This window comes from Vicugna pacos, chromosome 17 (genome assembly GCF_048564905.1).
Source record: "Vicugna pacos chromosome 17, VicPac4, whole genome shotgun sequence".
NCBI classification, from domain to species: Eukaryota; Metazoa; Chordata; class Mammalia; order Artiodactyla; family Camelidae; genus Vicugna; species Vicugna pacos.
The window spans coordinates 14349134-14368749 of NC_133003.1; the positions used below are offsets into that span (position 1 = coordinate 14349134).

A 19616-nucleotide genomic window follows, 5' to 3' on the forward strand; every position below is an offset into this window, starting at 1 on the left:
GCTTCAAGGCTGAAGCCATTCACATTTGAGCTTTTAGCTATCCAAATAGTTCAGTTTGGGAAAGAAATCTATCTTGGGAAGAATTTGGGTTCAATTCAGGACCATCCATGGGGTACTCTGTGCCCCACCAGTGTCTATGATGGGGGCTTTGCTGGGGAGGCCCATTCTGCGGCACTGAGGGGACAGCCATGCCCACTGCCGACAGCGCCCACACCCGAGCTCTGGAAAAGGTACTCTGGTGACAGACATATTGGAAGGGGCCTTCCCAAGGGTTGCCTTGGCTCCCAGGTGGCTGGAAAGGCCCAAGCGTGTCCCTCCAGCCTTGGCGTTTAACCTGATTTTCACCTGAAATGACTGATATAGTTTTCAGGGCCCGGAGGACTCGGAAGGTACGTAAAGCTGAGACATTGCCCAGGTCCACAAATTCAGTGGTGTATCTGTAACAAGGGAAATTTACACACGAGACAGTGACAACACGCCAGCAGGACACACGGCCAGAGGAGGGGGGTGGGGGAGACAGAGAGAGAGTCACTTGTAGCTGAGATCTGACAGGCAAACCCGGGCATCTTACCTGGGATAACTGAAATAGTTTTTAGAGCTCTCAGGACTCTGAAAGTTCGAAGAGCCGACAAATTGCCTAGTTTTATATTTTCTGATACATACCTGCAGAATCAAACCAGTTATCGGGAATTACAAAGCAGCACCTCAGCCCGCCCTCCCCGACCAGCCCCTCTCCCTCCTCCCCCTCCCGCGGGGAGGGCTGTGCAGGACCTGGGCCCTCCCCCAGGTTTTCTTCCTAAGCTCATCCCTCCTGACATGGGGGCCTCAGCAAGGCTGCCAGCAGGATGGCCACAGAGCAAGCTCCCAGGTGGCTCTCTCGGTGACAGTCTTATGAATGACCAGCGCCAGGAGGCAACTACTCTGCCACAACCTCCATGCCACTGGGGACCATGACACGCAACCATGTAGTGGGCTCTGAGACTGGGGACACAGCTGAGGAGGAAACTGTTTTCCAGGAGACCAGGCGAGGCCAGGTGACACAGGAAACAAGTGGATTTCTGCTCCTAGTTTCGCTCTGCATCTTCTGCAGGGTCATCAGTTCATGCCTGGCTGCTCTGATCCATGCGATCCTGAAGCCCTGGCTGAGACCATGGAGGCGTGGCTGGGTCTTCGAGGACACCCTACTCACTTCTTCCAACCACAGATCTCTGTGCCAGGAGTGGTTCAGGAGTCTCTGAAGTCGGGAGAGGGAGGCAACCTGCACACTCAGAGAAGAGTTTCCGAGATGATGCTTTGGAGGATGAGACAGATGGTTGCCCGAACATTCAGCTCTTCGACTACTCACAGGCCATGGCCGACACAGGAAGAGAAAAAAGCAGATGGAGGGTCCTAGGGATGCACCAGCCCCTCTCCCATGAGTCCATCCCAGTCTCATCCAAGACCCTCAGTTTCCCCAAGGCTCCAGGTCTCCACAGGAGGAGTGGCCTCAGGATCTGTCCTGCTCAGGCCCAAGTGGTTCTTAGGGTTGAGGGGCCGTGGGGCTGCCCCCTGCAACTTGGACAGTGCCCATCCGTACCCTCCACAGGCACAGGAGGAAGAGCCAGCCTCTGGGGGTCAGGGACCTGCCCCAGGAGAGCACGAGGACATGTATGGACAGGCCACATGACCAGGCTGTCTGAGAGATAGATGGACAGTGTGTGACCAGGGCCACTGGGACAGTGGCAAGTGACTTGTGATATTTAACCAAAGGTTTCACATCCAGGGTGTCTGACATTTAACCGAAGGTGTCTGATGTTTAACAAAGTACAGCGGGCTCAGGATGTCTGCTGTTTAAACAAGTGTGTCCGACCCGTTGTCAGAGTGACGTCAGCCCAGTGACACCGGGTAAGTGTCAGGGATGGGCTGACAGTGCTGACGGACTCACTCTGCCAGTCAGCATGGCCCTCCAGGCCCTGCCACTCTGCTCAGAGCTTCTGAATCTGCCTTCAAGCTCTGAGTGAGTACACGGAGGGACTTGGCAGGCTGTGCCCTGGGGTCAGCCAAGTCCAGCCTGGTCCAGCTCTGACTGACCCCGGCTTCCTCTCCATCCACACCCGGGGCTCTTCTACCTGCACGGGGCCCCATGGACCACGCCTGCTCCTTCCTTATTCTCAACATCCCCTCAGAGACGGGCAGTCAGCAGACATTCTCAGCAGCGCTTCCCTTCTGGCTACACCAGATCCTCTCTGTGGTGTGGTTTTCATTCCCTCTGCGGGACTCACTGCACCTTGCAGATCTTTCTTGGATGCAGCCCTATCCTCCAGTGATGAGTAGAAATCACCTCCCTTGTTCTGGCCCATATACACCTATTAATTTAGTGGAAGCTCTCTCTCAAGTTTTGATGGCTATGCAACTTTCTGTAAGGGCTCTGGTCCTCAGGGCTCGGTCCCATATTCTTCTCTCAGGCTTGGACTCTCTGTCCAGACATGGTGCAGCTACAGGACTGTCAGGTTGAGCCTGGAACATTACTGATGTTGCTGTAACATGGAAGCCATGATTCCAGTCTGCTGGTGGCCCTGGGTCCATTTCCTGCTGCTGGTCCAGTGCGTGTGGCCTGGGACAAAGCTTGTCTTGCTCAGAACACTGGTTTCCAGGCTGTCTCTTCTGGTTACAGGGCATGAGTGTAGGACTGTGGAGTCCTCCACAGTCTGAGTGGAGGATCAGAAAGGGAGCCAGCTCTCCCTGCTGCACCCTCATGTCCCTTCCAGACCCTGCCTGTGCCTTCAAGTCTCTAGAGAAGCCCCGCCCATCTCCAGCTGGGATTCAGCCTGTCTTTGCCTGTCCTAGTGTAGAATCTACCTCCCCCACCCCCTCAGGTCCCCAGCACAGACAGTGCTTGTCCTCCACTCAATTCCCGCTGAGCACAGAGAAGCCAAGATCGCAAGGTATGAGCTCCTGGCAGCCTTCAAGGCCAGCCGCGTGGCTGAGAACAGGGTGGGGCTGGTGGCCACGTGTCGGTGACATCAGGACACGTGCAGCAGAGCAATGCTGAGAAGACTTGAAGGTGGGGTGCAGGGCTGGGGGAGGACAAGGCGTGTCTGTGACCATGTCTGTGACACGGAGCTACTGCCTCTCTTACTCCACCCAGAACCTGGTGCCTGGTTACTTCCAACTTGGAGACCCTAGACCCCCACCGAGGCCTCTCTTGGGGCCCCAGAGTATGGCAAGACCCTGTATCTAGCAAAGGGCCAGCAGCGGCAGTGGCCTGGATGAGGGCAGAGCTCTGCTCCTGCCAGGCTGGCAAAACACTCCTCCAAGCATCCTCCTGTCTGCTGTGACCAAGCCGCGGGGCAGGGGCAGATGGCTGGGGTGGGATTGGGGGCCCTGACACAGAGAGAGCAGATGGGTGGCGGGTGAGAATTCTGCCGTGTCATGCCAGCCCCAGCACAGGATGGAGCCCTTCTGGGAAGGGCTAACCCTGGTCTTCCCCCTGCTCTGCCCCATGTCACTCATAGCCCTCCGCTCCTCTCACACAGCCCCTCCGGGGGGCGAGGCAGAGGTACAGCCAGCACGTTAGCTGCCACGGTGATTGCCACCCTCTCCTCTCTGCCCTCCCTCCCTTCCCCTCCAGGTTTGGTTTCCATAACAACCCCAGAAGGTGGGAGGCTGTGCTAACTAGCAGGTAATGCCCAGCTGGGAGGGGGCCGCAGGAAGAGCTCTGGCTGGGGGGTTGCCAGTTGAGCCTGGCAGGCTTCCTGGCACCCTCTCCGACCCTCCACAGTCTCTAAACTGGGTGGGGCTGGGGATCAGGTCGAGACCTGGCCAGGAACATCAGAACAGGGATGCTTCTCACAGTTACGAGTTAGGAGACTTGGCCTGAGCCCCAGTGTTGCTGCTGACTCATTCTATACATTTAGGCAAGTGGTAGGCTCTCTCTGAGCCTCAGTTTCTCTGTCTATAAAACGGAGGGCAGGGTGTGGTGTTTCATTGAAGAGAATCTTCTGCCACTTAGGACCCCTTTGATTACTCCAGGAGACCCCCATCATTGAGCCACTTTGACTATAGCAGGACGCTTTTCACTGCATTACCACAGCAGTAATTAACTGTTTTCACAAGGCAGAGTCACTGTCAATCAAAGCTGTCGGGCCAATCCAGCCCAGAGCACACTCTCGACATTCCAGTGGGCCCAGGCAGCCCCAGAGGAGGTGAGTGCACCACTTCTGTGAGATGCTCAGAAACAGGAAAATAGTCTGGTGGCCTCCGAGGCCCTCCCTCATCAGGTGTGTGTCCCCCACGCCCCTGGAGGCCCACTTCCGGTACAGAGGTAAGGCAAGAGGCCTTGGTGAGGAAGGCACACCTGTTCTGATTCCGAGTGGAAGGAGTGGGTTCCCGAGGGAGCCCACGGGGGCTGACTGGGATTCTGTCACAAGACAAGACAGGCGGGCTTGCTGGGGGCTAGACGGAGAGTACTCAGAGCATCTCCCAGTGTTGTGGGCTGAAGACAGGCCAAAGCCTGGCTCCGGCTGTCAGACAACGGGCCCAGGATCTGGGAGCGTGGTTGCCATGACACAGTTCTGCTCAGGCTCCAGGATGGGAAGGTAGGAGAGGCTCAGGCAGATGCTGTAACCTGTCCTGCTGGAGCCCTCTTCCTGTGACTTCAGGCCCTCGGGGCCCCTGGATCACCGCCACCCTCCTGCAGGGCACCCTGGAGCCTGGTCCTGGCCTGGCAATCCCACTGCATTCCCATCGGTGTGGCCTCTTGGCACGGGGAGCCCTCCCTCCTCAAACCTCAGACTTGTCTCCCAGCTGCTGACCCTGCTTCTTACCACTGAGAAAACAGAAGCAATCAGAAGAGAAATTCCTTCCCTCATCATCAACTCTATCAGTCCACCGCCACTGCCACCTGAAATCTGCCTTCCCTGCTCTTAAGGCCGATGCTCCAGCCAGACTCTGGATTCCTATCCCTCGGGCCAGCTCAAGGGCTTTGTCCCTGCAGTCACCCACTTCCCTCCATCACCCACGTCCTCTCTTTCCTGGATCAATCCCACCAACCTGCAAAGATGCCTCCCTTCTTTAAACGTCCTCCCTTCACCCTCGTCCCTTTGGGCCGCCACCCTACTTTCAGTCCTGTTTCAGAGCAAACCCCACGAAGCAAATGAGTACACCTGCCCTCCTCCCACCTCCCTAATCAGGTGTGTGTCCTCCACGCCCCTGGAAGCCATCTTGTCAGTCAAGGTCATCAACCCTCTTGATGCTGTCAACTCCAATGGTCCGTTTGGGGTCTCGCCTTCCTCAGCCTCCTCGTGCTTTCTTTCAAATCGAGCCACATTCCTCAGCTGGCTTTCAGGACTCTGCTCTCTCCAGGTTTTCCCCCGCCCTCACTGGCCATCCCCTCCAGTTTCTTCCCTCCATCCTCCTTTTTCCTGACCTGGAGATGTTGGCGTGTCCCAGGGTACAGTCCCCGGGCGGCTTCCCTTCCCTGGGGACACTCACTCCTAGATGATCTCATCCGGTCTCCTGGCTTTAAATGCCATCTGTATCCCGACGGCTTCTAAATTTATACCTCCAAGTGCACCTCTTTCCTGAACTCCAGGCTGGAAGATCCAGTTGCCGACTCGATATCTCAGCCTGGATGCTTTCATACCTAATACATTCCAGACCGGATGTTCGATTCTCCCCTCTCTGTGCCAACGCCTGCCTCCGTTCTCCACACCAACAAAGGGTAACACCAGCCGCCCAGCTGCTCAAGCCAAAAGCCGCCTTGAGGTCTCCTGTCAGCCCTACCTTCAAATATATCCAGAATCTGACCATGTCTCTCACCTTCTCCACTTGCACCCTGGTCCCAGCCACCATCCTCTCTCTCCTGGCTACGAAAATAGCCTAACTGCTCTGTCACTTCCGCCCTTACCCCTCTCCAGTGTCCTGGCCGCAGAGCAGCCAGGGCGATCCTCACAGAATGTAAATCTGATCACGTCCCTCCCTGCTCTTAACCCACACCAGCTCGCTTCACACTTGGCTCTCATCACGGACTATAAAACTGCACAATCTGTCCCCGACAGTCCACTATTTCCTTGTTCGCTCGGCTCTGCCCAGGCCTAAATCTACACTGGATTCGGGGCAAGTGGTAGCCTCTCTCTGAGCCTCGGTTTCTGCACCTGTAAAACGGTGGACCACCATTTTACCACAAGCAGTGTAGCTAACAACAGAGGTTCTGATGCACGTTCTGACCACCAGGTTCTCCATCCAGCTGAGGGCACCCCATCACCAGGGTCCAGCTTCCCTCTTTTCCTCTCTCCCCCACCATGTGGCTGAGCTCAGAGCCACTCACATCCAAGGGTAAAGACTTTGTCATGAACAAGTGGATTCAGTCAATCTGAGAATCCTAGAAAGTGGCAATTGAATTGAACCTCTGATACCACTCAGCTCAACACTAACCTTTCACCAGTGGGGCAACTGAGGCTCTGTAAGGGCAGGGACTATAACCCTCGCCTGCTGTGCCCCTGGCCATGGTGGGGGCCCAGCCCTGCACACACTGGGTTCCCCACACACATCAGGCTTTCAGAGAGGGTTTGATGGCTAAGTCCCTGACCAAGGCTCTCGCACAGAGAGGGGCTTGCCCTGATCAGTCGTCCCCACCAGAACCCAGCATCCGTTGCCGGAGACATCAGAGTGGAACATCTCAACCCAACCCCTCAGCAAGTGTCTCCTCCCAGGCAAGGAAGTGGGGCCTCAGTCGGTGTGGCAACAAGCTGGGGGATCATGTTTGCCCACTGTGTCCCTAACATTAGTTTTCTCATCTGTAAAATGGGGATAAGGAACCCTCATTGAACCTCTCTGGCTGGTGTGAGGACACAATGGATCATGTCAGTGACAGCGTGTCTCACAACGTGCCAGACGTGGAATCTGTGAGTGGAGGCTGGAGACATGTGGGTGTGGCTGGGGGATGTTCAGCACCTTGACTCTGGGCTCCTTTGCTCTCTTTCCTGCAGTTTAAATCACCCTGGAATCCAGGTCATTGTTCACAGTGGTCTAGAGATTCAGGCTGTATCACTGGTTTTCCTTTGATGGAAAGGGCAGAGGATGCTGAACCAGAATCTTAACGAAGCCCCTTGAGCACAGAGCTGCCACGGAGCCACAGATGAGCCAGTGGACCTGACCACCACGGCCACCTGAGCTACTCTGAACCCGTCTCTCCCCACCAGGATGAGCCGAGGGTCTCCAGAGTGTCCTCCTCCAGCCACAGCAGGAAAAGTGGGTGTCTCTACAGCCGCCTACCAAGCTGATGTGGCCTCAGCAGGGAGGCAAGAGGGCTAGGCAGCCTGGAAACAGGAGTGGTGCCCATGCCCCTCAGCGTGGCCTGGCATCAGACAGCACAGAGGCAGGGTACTTACGCCATGATGATCACGCTGAAGTCCAGCCAGTTCCATGGGTCCCGAAGGAAGGTGAACGCGTGCAGGCAGAAGCCTCGAGCCAGAATCTTGACCAGAGACTCAAAGGTATAGATGGCAGTGAAGGTGTACCTGGAAAGGAGAGACCCGTGGGGTTTCTCAGGGAGGCCATAGCCCACAGGCCAGGTCAGCCAGGTTCCCGTCGTGGCATGCGCCCAGCTCAGCTTCCCTTTCGAATGCCCTCAGACCAGGCCCTCTGCAGAGACCCTTTGGCAGAGCTGAAGCTTCATTCCAAACACCTGGCCAATGAATGCATCTCCCTGTTCACTCAGCATCCTGCACAGACCTTCCTCATGCCCATGTGAACCCTCTATCTTCTCTCAGTTGTCTTGATGTCAGAAAACTCTCCACCTATCTCCTCCCCCAGCTCTAGGGGTCCCTGTACACAGACATATGGTGAACACTTGGGAGAGATAGGACCCTCAGGGTCACGGCCCCTCACCCTTGCGTGTGGGTCCTCAGTGGCGGGAGCATAGTCCATCCTCAACCACCTACAGGTGACTACAGCTGCCTACCTTGGGCTTGAAAGCGGGGTAATGTTCTAACACTTGAGGCTGGGAAGGGGCTGTTCTCTGTGCCCAGGGTGGGCTGAGCAATCCCAAGTGCCTGGACGCTGGGACTGTGGCCCCCAGGGCTGGACGAGGACCCAGGTCTCAGCAGCTGGACGCAGACCCTGGCACCGACGGTGCCACGGGGTCCTGTGAGAACGTGGAGTGCCACCAGGCAAGTCACTTTGGTAAGAGAGGCTGTCCCTGACATTTCCTTGAACCCCTGAAAACAGGAGCCAAATGCACCAGGGCCTATTGAATCTTAGAGCCTATGGGTCAGGAAATTTCATTTGGGAAGAAAGGACCAGACATAGTTTTCTAAAACTGTGCAAATGGTTACAGGAGGCAGGACTTAGGGGAAAGGGACAGCAGAGTGTGGCACTGAGGCAGGGGTAGTCCTGAGTCTCTGCCTGGAAGCCACACCCCCTGGCTGCGTGGTCTGGGGCAGGTCACTCCTCCAATTCTGTCTTGTCTGTCAAACGGGCATAGTGGTTGGACCTGCCTGCCTGTGTTGCCATCAGGGTTAAAGGACACAATGCTTATTCTAGGACAGCGCCTGGCATGCACTAGTGCTCAATCAATTCTTAGTATTATCTCCAAACCTGCTCCACTATCGTCAGAACTTTTTACGGTGGGTCAGGGAGAAACCCCTTCTTTGCCAACCTGGAGAGCGTCCTCTCCTGAGAGCACAGCTCAAAGCATGAATCTAGGAGGACTGGAAGCAGCAGCAGAAGGAAGGGCTGTGCCAAGGAACCCCTCTTCCCCTGCTCCAGATGGGCAAGTCCCTGGGCTCCTTCTCGGGTGACTTTGGGGCCAAGAGTCCAGAATGGAAAAGGCAGGGAGGGAGGGGCCGGCTGGAGAGGCCCTGAGGATACTCACTCGACATATTTGGTCCAGGGCGGAGGGTCGTGCTGGGCCATGAAGACGCAGTTGGTCAGGATGGTGCACATGATGAGCATGTTGAAGAACGTGGGACCAGGTCAAGAAAAGCTGCGTGCAGGGGACAGCAGGGCCGCTGCCACCAGAGGGTCCTGCCCCTGGGGTTGGCACCACAGGACAGGCCAGGGCTGCCAGGTCAATGAGACAGGGGCTCCCAGGAGACATGCCAGGGCTGCACCCAGTCCTTACCAACCCCTCCCCACTAAGGGTAGACACCTGCTGGCTTCACTGCCCCCAAGCAGGACCAGACACCTGAGTCCACACCTTTAGCAGAGCCCATCCTGGAGAGAAGGGAGGAAGGGCCGGGACCCCAGCTGCGTGGGAGCCCTGTCCTGGGCCACACTGGAGGGAGATGGCCATTTAGGAACTGCTCCTCGGGGACCACGGGTTCAAGGAGAGGAAAGCCATGGTGGCAGGGCTCCCAGTCCCTCCTCCAGTCCTATGGGAGCAGCCTAGGCTGACTTTTGAACTAGGACTTATGCCAAAACGTAGATACCTTGTTGGGACACACTAACCCGGGGAGAGGCAGAGGCCTGCTTCTCTGGCTGCTTCCGCCTTTCCACACGCTTTTCAACCCGGCCTCCGCTCCACCTGGTAACCGCACCTCTCCTTCAAGGACCACGGCTGCCCTGACTCCTTGGTTGCTGCAGCCACGGCACCCCCCATACCACCAGCCTCCTTCTTTTAGCACGTCTGGCTCCCTGAATGGTAGTGCCCACCTGTACCCCCCACAAAAGGGGGGCTCTTCAAATGCTGGGACCCACTCCTCTACCCTGCCCCAGGCATCCTCCAGGCCTTGTCTGAGTCCAGACTCTTTGGCTCCAAGTCCCAGCTGCTACTCCAGGCTGGAAGCTCTGACTGACTGACCTCAACGGCCTCCCTCACCTTCAAGCCCCGCAGAAGAGAGAGGGACAGACCCTGGGCCTCCTGTGGGCTGGGGCACCCTCAAGGTACATGGCCCAGAACAGGGACGCTCTGCTGCCCTCACAAAACTTCTTCCCAGCCCAAGAAGGGAAGCTGAGCCTCCCACTCCCTGCGGCTACCCCCACGCTCACCAAACTGCCCCACCCTCAGCCCTGCAGGTGCAGACAGCCAGCAAGTTTATTGCAACGGGCTGCCCCGGGGCTGCAGTAAATGAGCTCCAGGGGCCTGCCTCTTTCCTCCCTCCCAGCTCCACCCTTTCCCGTGGCGTGGCCCAGCCTCATGTCCAATGGGGAGCCCAATGCAGTCAGACTGGAGATGAGGCTGAGCTGGGGTGCCGATTTCTAGCAGGGGGGCTGCCCCAGCTGGGGAGAGAGGTGGGACCTCTCAAGGAATCTAGGATTTCTCCCTCCTCCTAGGGAATCCAAGGAATCAAGCAATAGCCAGCCAGCCCCAGCCCTCAGCTTATAATGAATTCTCTGATTTCTCACCTAAGGGGGGAGGGGGCCCAATCAAACCAGAGTTGCTCAGCTCAAGAGGTCATGGCTCCAGGAAACCTTGATTTCTCCCTGGCCAGGGGGTACCTCTCCAGGCACTGGGGTACTTCCATCAGTTTGGTATCTCCGTGGCCAGGCCTACCAGGGCAAGATTAGGTACCCATCTCAGTAGCTCTCCTCCCCGACACACTTTCCTCACACCCCAGCTCCCTGGCAAGGCACTCCTCGCCCAGGCAGTTAACAAGCCCCTCAACCAGGCTTTACTCATCTCCACAGATGCGTGGCTAAATCATCTACTGAAGATCAGGTGATTCCTGAAATGTGAAGGTAATGATGCTAAAAGTACGTACTTAATGAGCCCTTCCTGGGTGCCAGGCTCTGCTCTCTGCATCCATTAGCTAATTCAATTCTCCCAAGAACACAGGAGGTGGAGTCTTTGTCTCCACTTTAGAGATGACGAGACTGAGGCACAAAGAGGTTACCTTGAAAGATGCTATAGGAGGTAGAATAATGCCCACCCCCAACAGCCCACCATCTCAAAGACAGCCACATTCTAATCCCGGCAAACTATAAACGTTAATTTATACGCCAAAGGGACTTTGCAGATGTGATTAAATTAAGGACCTGGAGATTATCCTGGATTATCTGGGTGGGCCCAATGTCATCACTGGATCCTTATAAGAGGAGGAGGGAGGAGTCAGCACGATGCTTGTGAGAAAGACTCCGCCAGCTGTTGCTGACTTTGGAAATGGAGGAGAGCCAGAGCTAAGGATTTCACGAGGATTTCACACAACCTCTAGAAAATGGAAAAACCTGGAAAACAGATTCTCCCCTCAAACCTCCAAAAATGACCACAGCCCTGCTGATATCTTGACTTTGGCCCCGTAAGCATTTTTTGGACTTCCGACCTCCGAAACTGTCAGATGATAAATCCGTGTTGTTTTAAGCCACTGAGTTTCTGGTGATTTGTTACAGCAGCCACAGAAAATGGCTGTAGGCTGATGGAGGCCTCCACTCTGAGCCTGTCTCAGAACGGAGACACCACAGGTCACCCCCGGTCCTTTCCCTCGCCTCCAGACTGAAGGGCCTGTGTCATTTGTGCTGTTTCAGGCCCTCATCTGCCACGCTGGACTGCTATCCCTTGTTTGGACTCTGCTGCCTAGAAGGCAGGACGTAAAACCAAAGGGTGAAGCGCTCTGTAAAGTGTGAGCAGGTGGCCACCCAGGAGGAATGGAATTGTTCACTGTTTTAAAGAACAAACCTCATGTTAGCACGTGTGCCTGGCCGTGGGTGGGAGACAGGGAACCATTTGAGCCCCTGAACTGCTCCAAGATGGGATATTATGAGAAACCAGCCCTACCTCTGGCTGGGTAGGACAGGAGGGCTTCCTGGAGGAGGCATTTAGACAAGCACTGAAGGCTGGCTAGGGGCCAGGCAGGAAGGCTTCCTGGAGGAGGCATTTAGAGAGGCAGTAAAGGCTGGCTAGGGTTCCTCTAGCTACCAATCAGCCCAGCTGGTCATGGTGAAGCTGAGAACGAGGGAGATCCCAGTCTGTGGAACCAAGCCTCTCCCGGCTTGAGCGGACCCACAGCTCTTGTTAGAGTGGAGAAAAGGGCCCTTGGCAGAGAGCAGTGGTGTGGACAGGCCACCTTGGATTGGGGACTTGGATTGGACTTAGGGAAGAGCCAGAGCAGACAGCCCTTCCAAGTCCTGCCAGCCAGGGCCTGGGTCGCACAGTGGGAAAGTACAGAGCTGCCTGTCTGAATTTGGCTTTTCCAGACACAGCTATGGCCTCGGGGGAAATGCGGTGGACTCCGGTCTCTGCTGCTTGACTGCTCCACACACTGCCTGGCTCTCCTAACCTTGAGGACGGCCCTTCCATTATTCTCAGTCACTCCTGAGTATATGTCTGTGTGACCTCTTCCTCTCTAGACCGAGCCTCTAGTCCAGGGGACTCTGACCAAAGCATCCCCAGGTCCTCCCTGGAGCCACGCATGCAGCCAATATCAGGGAGGTAAGTCAAGAGCACTCCTGGCCAGGACACACCTGTTTGCACTGCCTAGTGGTTTCAGGCTGATGATTGAGCAGGTTTCATGTGTGGGCAGAGGCAAAGGCCAGCTCTCCAGGGCTGAGCTCAGCTGAACATCTTCAATCCTGTCATGTCATTGTCCCCAGCCACCCACTCCCAGCCTCATGATTAAAATGCCAGCAAGGGCTGCCAGCATGGGTTGTGGGGAATGCCTGAAACTGGGGCTGCCTGTCTTTAAATCCTAAGGAGTCAAAAAAAAAAAAAAAACAACAACAAAAAACTCCCAAAGAGAAGGGAATTAAAGGGGGGGGCATTTTCATATATTTGTGCTATTAAATCAACATGCATGCGCGTGCGCACACACACACACACACGCACACGGTTTGATTGTCCATTTGAATCTGCTAGAGGAACGTGGGAGGATTTTGTGAACAGATCCTGTGCACCCGAGGAAGGCAAAACGCTTTTTGCCATGAACGTGCGGCCTCTCTGAATGTGACTGCAGTGGAATTTGGATTTCTGTTGGTTTCTTTTAATCCTGGCAGGAACACATCCTGCAGGATTATAACAAAAATACATCAGGAAAAAAAAATTCTACATGCCCATATTTACTTTTTAGGCAACTTCCCAGGGACGCACTGTAAGCGTGGAGCCCAGAGCAAAGCCGCGGGCTCGCCAGTGCGTCACTGCGAACGCCTGGACGACTGCACATAAACGGGCTTTCTTTCTTGAGAGCAGGGGCTGCGGTTCTGCCCCCTTTTAAGTTGGTCTTTGCCCCTACTGCCCTTTCCAAAGGGCCTGGCACAGAACTTTGAACACTGAAGACTTAAGATATTTGAATGGCTATTAAAATGGCAAGCCAACAGTGGATAGAGTTTCAGTTCTGCAACATGAAGAAGTTGTAGAGAGCGAATGATAGTTAACACCACTGTACTGGGCACTGAAAAGTGGTTAAGATGGTCAATTTTATGTTATACGTTTTCTACCACAATTTTTAAAAAATATGAGGAGAGAGTTCATAATTCAAAACATGAAATCCGTGTGCATTAGAAATGCATAGTGACTGGTAATGAGCACGAGGTTTCTTTCTAAGGAGATAAAAATGTTTTGGAATTAGTGGTGGTGGTTGCACAACCTTATGAATATACTAAAGTACACTGAATTGTACACTTTTAAATGGTAAATTTTACAGTATGTGAACTATATCTCGATTTAAAAAAAACCCACAGAAATGAATGGAAAGCTGGTAGATTTCTAGACCTTACACTGGCGATTCTGGTCTGGAAAGGGCTAGGAATCTGCATTTTTAACAAACTTCCCAGGTGCCACTCACAGATGGACATTTGGAAACATTTGCCTTAGAGCAGCACGCACACAAATTGTGGAGACCTTCCTAAAATATGGTTTCTGAGGTGGGGCCAGAGATTTGGCAATTCCTAGAAGATCCCAGTGATGCTGACTGCTGCTGCTCAGTGTCCCACACTGTGATGGCAGGGCTCAAAGACACAGGACACAAAGTCCAGGCCCCTTCCTCTCCCTCAGTGTCCCCTGAGCCCACTAAGGGGCGCTGTTGAAGACCAGCAGTGTGCTCCCATCTCCAGGCAGCGGAGCCTCAAGGCTGCCGCTGGGAGCCTAGCCCAGGGCCTCCCTGATGCAGAGCCACTTCCCTGGGGCAGCTGTCCTTGGGGACAAGGTCCGCCTCACAGGCCTCAGGGCCAGGCGGGCCCTGTCAGGTGGAACCAGCCCCTCACAGCCTCAGAACCATGGCTCGGTGGACGCTCTGGACAGGCTAGGGTTTCCACTGCCCCCACCACCTCCCGTGCCCACCTGCCTTCCTGGCCTCAGCCGGCCTGTAGCCCAGCCTGGTAGGAACCCTGGGGCTGCCACTGCATCTCCAGGGGCTGCTGTTGCATCTCCAGGGGCTGCCAAACAGCAGGGTTGGCTAGATACCTGGAGAAGAAGCCCCAGGTGGAAGCCGGAGTGTGCTTTCAGGGAGGCCACGCCCTTGGAGTGAGGCGGGAGACAGGCTCAGAGCAAGAAGAAGGCTGGCCGTTCCTCCTGCTGCACCGCTCTCATCAGGCTGAGCCCACACACCGCCAGCAGGAAGGACAGACACTACTCGTGTGCCTGTCTAACCACTCTTGGGGGCTGTAAAATTCCCAAAGGGCAAGGACAGGGTCTTATTCAGCTTGATAAACAACGTGCCTGGCACCTACAGGAAGCTGGGAAATAGTCACAGAATGACTCAAAATTAAACCTAGAACCACCCTTGCCTCCCAAAGTTAAGATGCAGCTGTGAATGGCAGGTTGCCCCCTGTATACAGGCCTTCCCCACAGTGTCTGCCCACCCTAGAGACCACCCTGCTGATGCCACAGCCATGGCCTGTGTGGGAGGGTTTCCCTGGACCTACCTGTCTCAGGATCCCCATGAGAAATGCAGGAGCAAGCGGGAGGGGGCTGGAGAGGGTCTGCAGGCAGAGAACAAATGGGGTCCAGAGCCCCCAGGACTGGCCCTGGGGGTAGGGATCAGGCACTGGGACACAGGTGGGCAGACAGCGAAGCTGTGAAGGAGCACCCCTCACCCCTGCCTGGACAGGAAAGGCCCCCAAGCTGTCAGCATCTATCTCAGTTACTCAGAGCCTCCTGCCCTGCCCAGAGGTTAATGGGTGAGGCCTTTGCCTTGGCCTCAGAAAAGGTCACCCAGAATGGAAACTGAGGGGGGACCTTGGGGAGCTCTCTGGGGCCAGCCTGCCAGCCTCACCACTAATCACACTGCTGAGCCCAGCAGCACTGATTCAATTAACAGCCAGGCCAGCTGCAGCTGAAGCAAGGCTGCCCAGGCCATTACAGTGAAACACAGACACCTCTGACTCCACGGCCGGACACCTGCCCTTCCTGAGAGGCTCCATTGACGGGGCCCCTTTCCTGAAGTCCAGAGAACAGCTATCTCCCTGTCCCGTGCTCAGCCTGGAAGGGGCCTCCTAGGGCCCGAAGACCGGTACCCACCCCTTATTCCACTGCGCCTCCCTGCAGCCTCCAGCATTTTCAGGCTGTGGTTTATATAATTTGATGCTAACCAGAGTTCTCTGAGATACTCTGAAACTGCAAACATTTTGTCAACACCTAATCAAAAAGCAAGTGTTGCCTCCCTCAAAAGAGGCCCACGTGTGAATAAACTGGAGGCTGAGCCCCAGCGACCTGCCTGAGGTCCCCGCGAGTGGGTGGGGCGGTGTCCAGCCGAGGGCTTGCGGTGAGAGGAGACATGTGGAGCCAAGATCAGAGCCAGGGGGCACAGACCAGCCTCATTTCTTCTGGGATCCTCAACAGCTTAGCTTTTAGGACATTTCTCTCCCGAAGAATCAGGGCAGAATTTCCCAAATTTTCATATGTCTGCAATCCCCTGGGATCTTGTTAAACTGCAGGTATGGATTCAGCAGGTCTGGGGTGGGGTCCGAGAAACTGATTTCCAACCAGCTGATTTCCAACTGATTTCCAACCAGGTGGTGACCACTGCCTGCCATCAGTGAGGAGCGACTAGGAATCAGCACCACCCTCAGCCCAAAACACCCTGCCCACCTGCTATGTGGGACCCAGGGGGTACGCAAGGCAGGGACTGACTGCAAAGGATATGAATGAACCAGAATCTTCACGGCCACTCTCCGAATGGGGTGGAAGGGGCTGAGGACATACAAGGCGTTGGTGGCACTGAACCGGAAAATGGTCTTGCCTTTATTCAGCACGATGAAGGTCTGTGGACAGAGAGCTGCTTTAGGTTGGGTGACAGTCCCTAGGCCCTTACTGAGAGAGGCTTTGGGTGGGGGCAGCCAGAACTCTGGCTGAGGGGCAGAGGGAGAAGAAGGGAGGGTCTGAGGGAGGGTGCGGGTAGAAGGAAGCCAGCACATTTGGCAGGTTGGTGGACCCTCTCTAGGTTGCCCACGGCTGGGGTGGGACGAGATCGGGGATTATGAGAGATTGGGGAATATCAGGTTGGGTGGGATTTAGTTTCATTTCAAAATTACAGTCCCAAAAAGAAGGGGCCTTTCTTGATCTGAGCCAAGCTGCTGTCACGGCCAAGGCCGGGACCCAGCCAAGGCCCCCTGCTTTCCCTCTCCATTCTGACCCCTGTGCACTTCCCCACCGGGCCCTCTGAGGAATGAGGGCCTGATGAGGGAGCTGGGTCAGCAGGGAGGACTAATGAGTGAGGTGTGGGGATGAGGAAAATACAGAACCCAGCCCAGGAGAGAGACGCTTTCCCTGGGACTCTGTCTCCTGGAGTCCAGGACAGATGGAGCCCCATCCAACCCAGAGGACATGACCTAGTGTCTCCCTCAGGGGATCATGGGCAGCCCGGGGTAAACCTACTCCCCAAACTTCCAGAAGATACTGTCTACACAGCACAATGGGGCATGGGAGTGGACAGTGAATGCTGGAGGCTGAGACACATGCACATCAAGCGGACGTTTGAGCTGGACGTCGCCCTTGAGGACAGTGGTCTATCCCCCATGCCCAGGCTCTGGCGGGTGCAGCAGAGGTGGCACGGCTCTGGGGCTGTGCTTCTCCCAGAGCTGAGCTGGTGAGATAAGGTTCTATTTCATCTGGGCCTAGGAGACAAGGTGACCAGATGGATGAGGACCGAAAGTTCTGCTGTGGTGCCTGCGTCACCCCATAGGACTGCAGGAAGTGTGGCCAGGGGTCAGCAAGGAGAGACAGGTTAGAGACCAGAATCCTACCGGGGGCCACCGCTCAAGTGTCCCCAGTCACAGGGACAGGAGAGAGAGTGTCCCTGACTCCTTCCAAGCTCAACTGCCACCAGCCCTGAAGAGCCTGGCCCAGCCCTGGCTCCACGCTCAGTTAGGTCCCCCTGCCATGACTCCTGCCTGTCCCAGCTAACTCCAACCTCACTGCCACTTTGATTCGCCACTCAAACCTTGGCTCGTTCCCAGCTGTGGCCTTAACCCTGACCCTAATTCTTACTTCCAGCTCTGACCAACCATAACCTAGACCCACCCATCCTGACTAATCCCAGTGTCCAGTCTAACTCTAACACCAGCTGTGGCCACAGCCCCTGACCTCAACCCTGCTTGAGTCACTTGAACCGGGGGAAAGCAGGACCAAGTTCAAGGTCCCATCTCCCATCTGTGCATATAGCCTGGGTGGGCTTCGCCTACCCACCCACTCACAAGTGCATGCACACAGAGACAGTCGTGCCCACGCCCACCCTCAATGCAGTCTCAAAGCCCAGTGACACACACTGAGGTGCCTGGCGACCCTGACACACACACACTCATACCCACCAGGTGCTCACATTCACCCTGGGAACACCAACCCTATCTTCCCTCAGTGCTTCCCCAGCCCTGGTACTGACTGCAGAGATGTGGGCAGGAACCAACCTCTTTGGACCCAGCCTTCTGGGGAAAGGCCTCCCCCAGATTCAAAGCTGCCTTCCTCCTCCAGCAGTGAGGCCCGAAATATGGGCAGCTGGGGTGGGGACCAGGCCTCTGCAGGAGCCCTGTGTGCTCCTGGTCTGGCCACATGTGCAGGGCTGGGCACATAGTCCCAAGAGGGCAGGGCAGGGGACCCAGACAGGGGATTTACCTCCTGGGTAGAAATCTGTGCTGGAGGAAGCTTGAGTTACCCTGTCTCGTGGACAAAAGCCACTTCCTCTCCCTACACTCAGCGGGGACAATAGCAGAGCAACCCCCTCCCCACCCCTCTCAGATTTCCCACGGCCGTCACAGTCCCACTGCCGGCTCACAAGGCCTAGGACACTGCTGCCATGGGCCCCAGCCTGAGCCACCTGGACACAGCCAACAGCCAGCAGATTCTCTGGGGCAGGGGGTGGGGGCTACACACCACCCCTGATTAACAGAAGGGATCACATACTGTGCTCTGGGGCCCAAACTCAACTCAGGACAGGACTCAGTGCCCAACTCCAATTCACACACACCACGGGACAGGGGAGTCCTCCAGGGTGAAAATCTAACCGCAGATGATTCGCAAAGTAGATATTCCGCAAGGAGGCAAGATTTCAACTGTGGCTGCCTGCTCTTTCTTTCATAATACGAAACCATCTCAGGCTGCATAATTGTGGCCCTTTACTCCACAACACCAAAGTTAAGGTGATTGGAATATAGATCACCAACGACTCACTCCCTCAAAGCCCAGGGAAGCTGGCCCCAAACAGAGCCCTGCGTGGAGGCAAGGCCCTCTCCTGTCTGCCGAGTTGATGGGGGAACTTCAGGCAAGCGTGGCAGGGGTGGCGTCAGTCACCTTTTGGGTGCTGTAGAAGGGGTCCAGGTCCTCCAGGGGCTCCCCGATGAGCTCTCGGGGCGGGTTGCCATAGAGATCCGGCAGCTTTTTGGAGGCCTGCAGGTCCAGCTGGGGCCCGGGAGCCTCCTCCTCAGGCAGCCCATCTCGGCTCTCCTGCGAGGTGGCCGAGCCTCGGGCCTGCTTCTCCGCCATGCGCTTCTCGATGGCCACCAGGGACTCCCGGGTGAACCTGCGGAAGCTGCTGGTGCCCCGAGGTAACAGGAAGTCTGCCATCTTCTCATCCTGCTTCTGGGGCACAGGCTGTCCTCACGCTGCCTGTGGGGAAGCTGGAAGACACAGACACCAGGGCTGCTGCTGTGCCCAGCAGGGAGTGGCTGTGCGGGTGGAGGGAAGGACCAGCAAAGATGCTCCCAGACCACAGGTTCCCCACCTTGCCACAGGCACACCTGGTGGATGCCAGCCTGGGTAAAGCCAGAGCCCTCCAGGCTGCGGGGTGTGCGTGGGGACCGGCAGGAGGGTCACTCCTCCCTTTCCCATCCCAACGAGCACATCTGAACGCAAGTAGGCAGGAGAGACTGGGCCACTGGGGAGCCTTCCTTCTGCCCCACTCAGTACAGAAGGAAGCACTCACACTAGTCGGTTCCTTAGCCAAGCCCACTCTGAGACACTTCTCACAACTAGTGCCAACCCACCCTGGGCTGACGCGGAGGGGGCCTGTCATCATTTCATTCCAGATCTCTGGCAGGGCTGGTCCTGAACAAACGAATGAGGGGCAAGGGCATTAGAAGCTACCCAGTGCTTCCTCTCAGCTCATCTCCTCTGAGGAAACCCTGAGGCCCTATGGGGGGATCAGAGGCCTCCTGGGCCGATGCCCAAACTCTGGGCCTGGGTGGTGGGGCCAGAGGGTGGGGGGCACTCTGTCTGGTCTTCCCACAGCACCATGTGCCTGTGTGGGAGGGGGTGGTGCCCAGACTTCACCTGGGGC

General features: G+C 56.0%; 1 protein-coding gene across 2 annotated transcripts in view; it reads right to left on the reverse strand.

Moving 5' to 3' along the window:
- Positions 1–19616, reverse strand: part of SCN5A (sodium voltage-gated channel alpha subunit 5) — a 105535-nt gene that overhangs the window by 66145 nt on the left and 19774 nt on the right. For both annotated transcript variants that reach the window (XM_072941010.1, XM_072941007.1), the window contains exons 3-7: positions 18632–18957; positions 15992–16110; positions 8855–8944; positions 7371–7499; positions 346–437 (exon numbers count right to left, since the gene is read on the reverse strand). In XM_072941010.1, the coding sequence (XP_072797111.1) occupies positions 346–437; positions 7371–7499; positions 8855–8944; positions 15992–16110; positions 18632–18904 (703 nt within the window). In that variant the 5' untranslated portion in view covers positions 18905–18957. The remainder of the gene's footprint in view (positions 1–345; positions 438–7370; positions 7500–8854; positions 8945–15991; positions 16111–18631; positions 18958–19616) is intronic.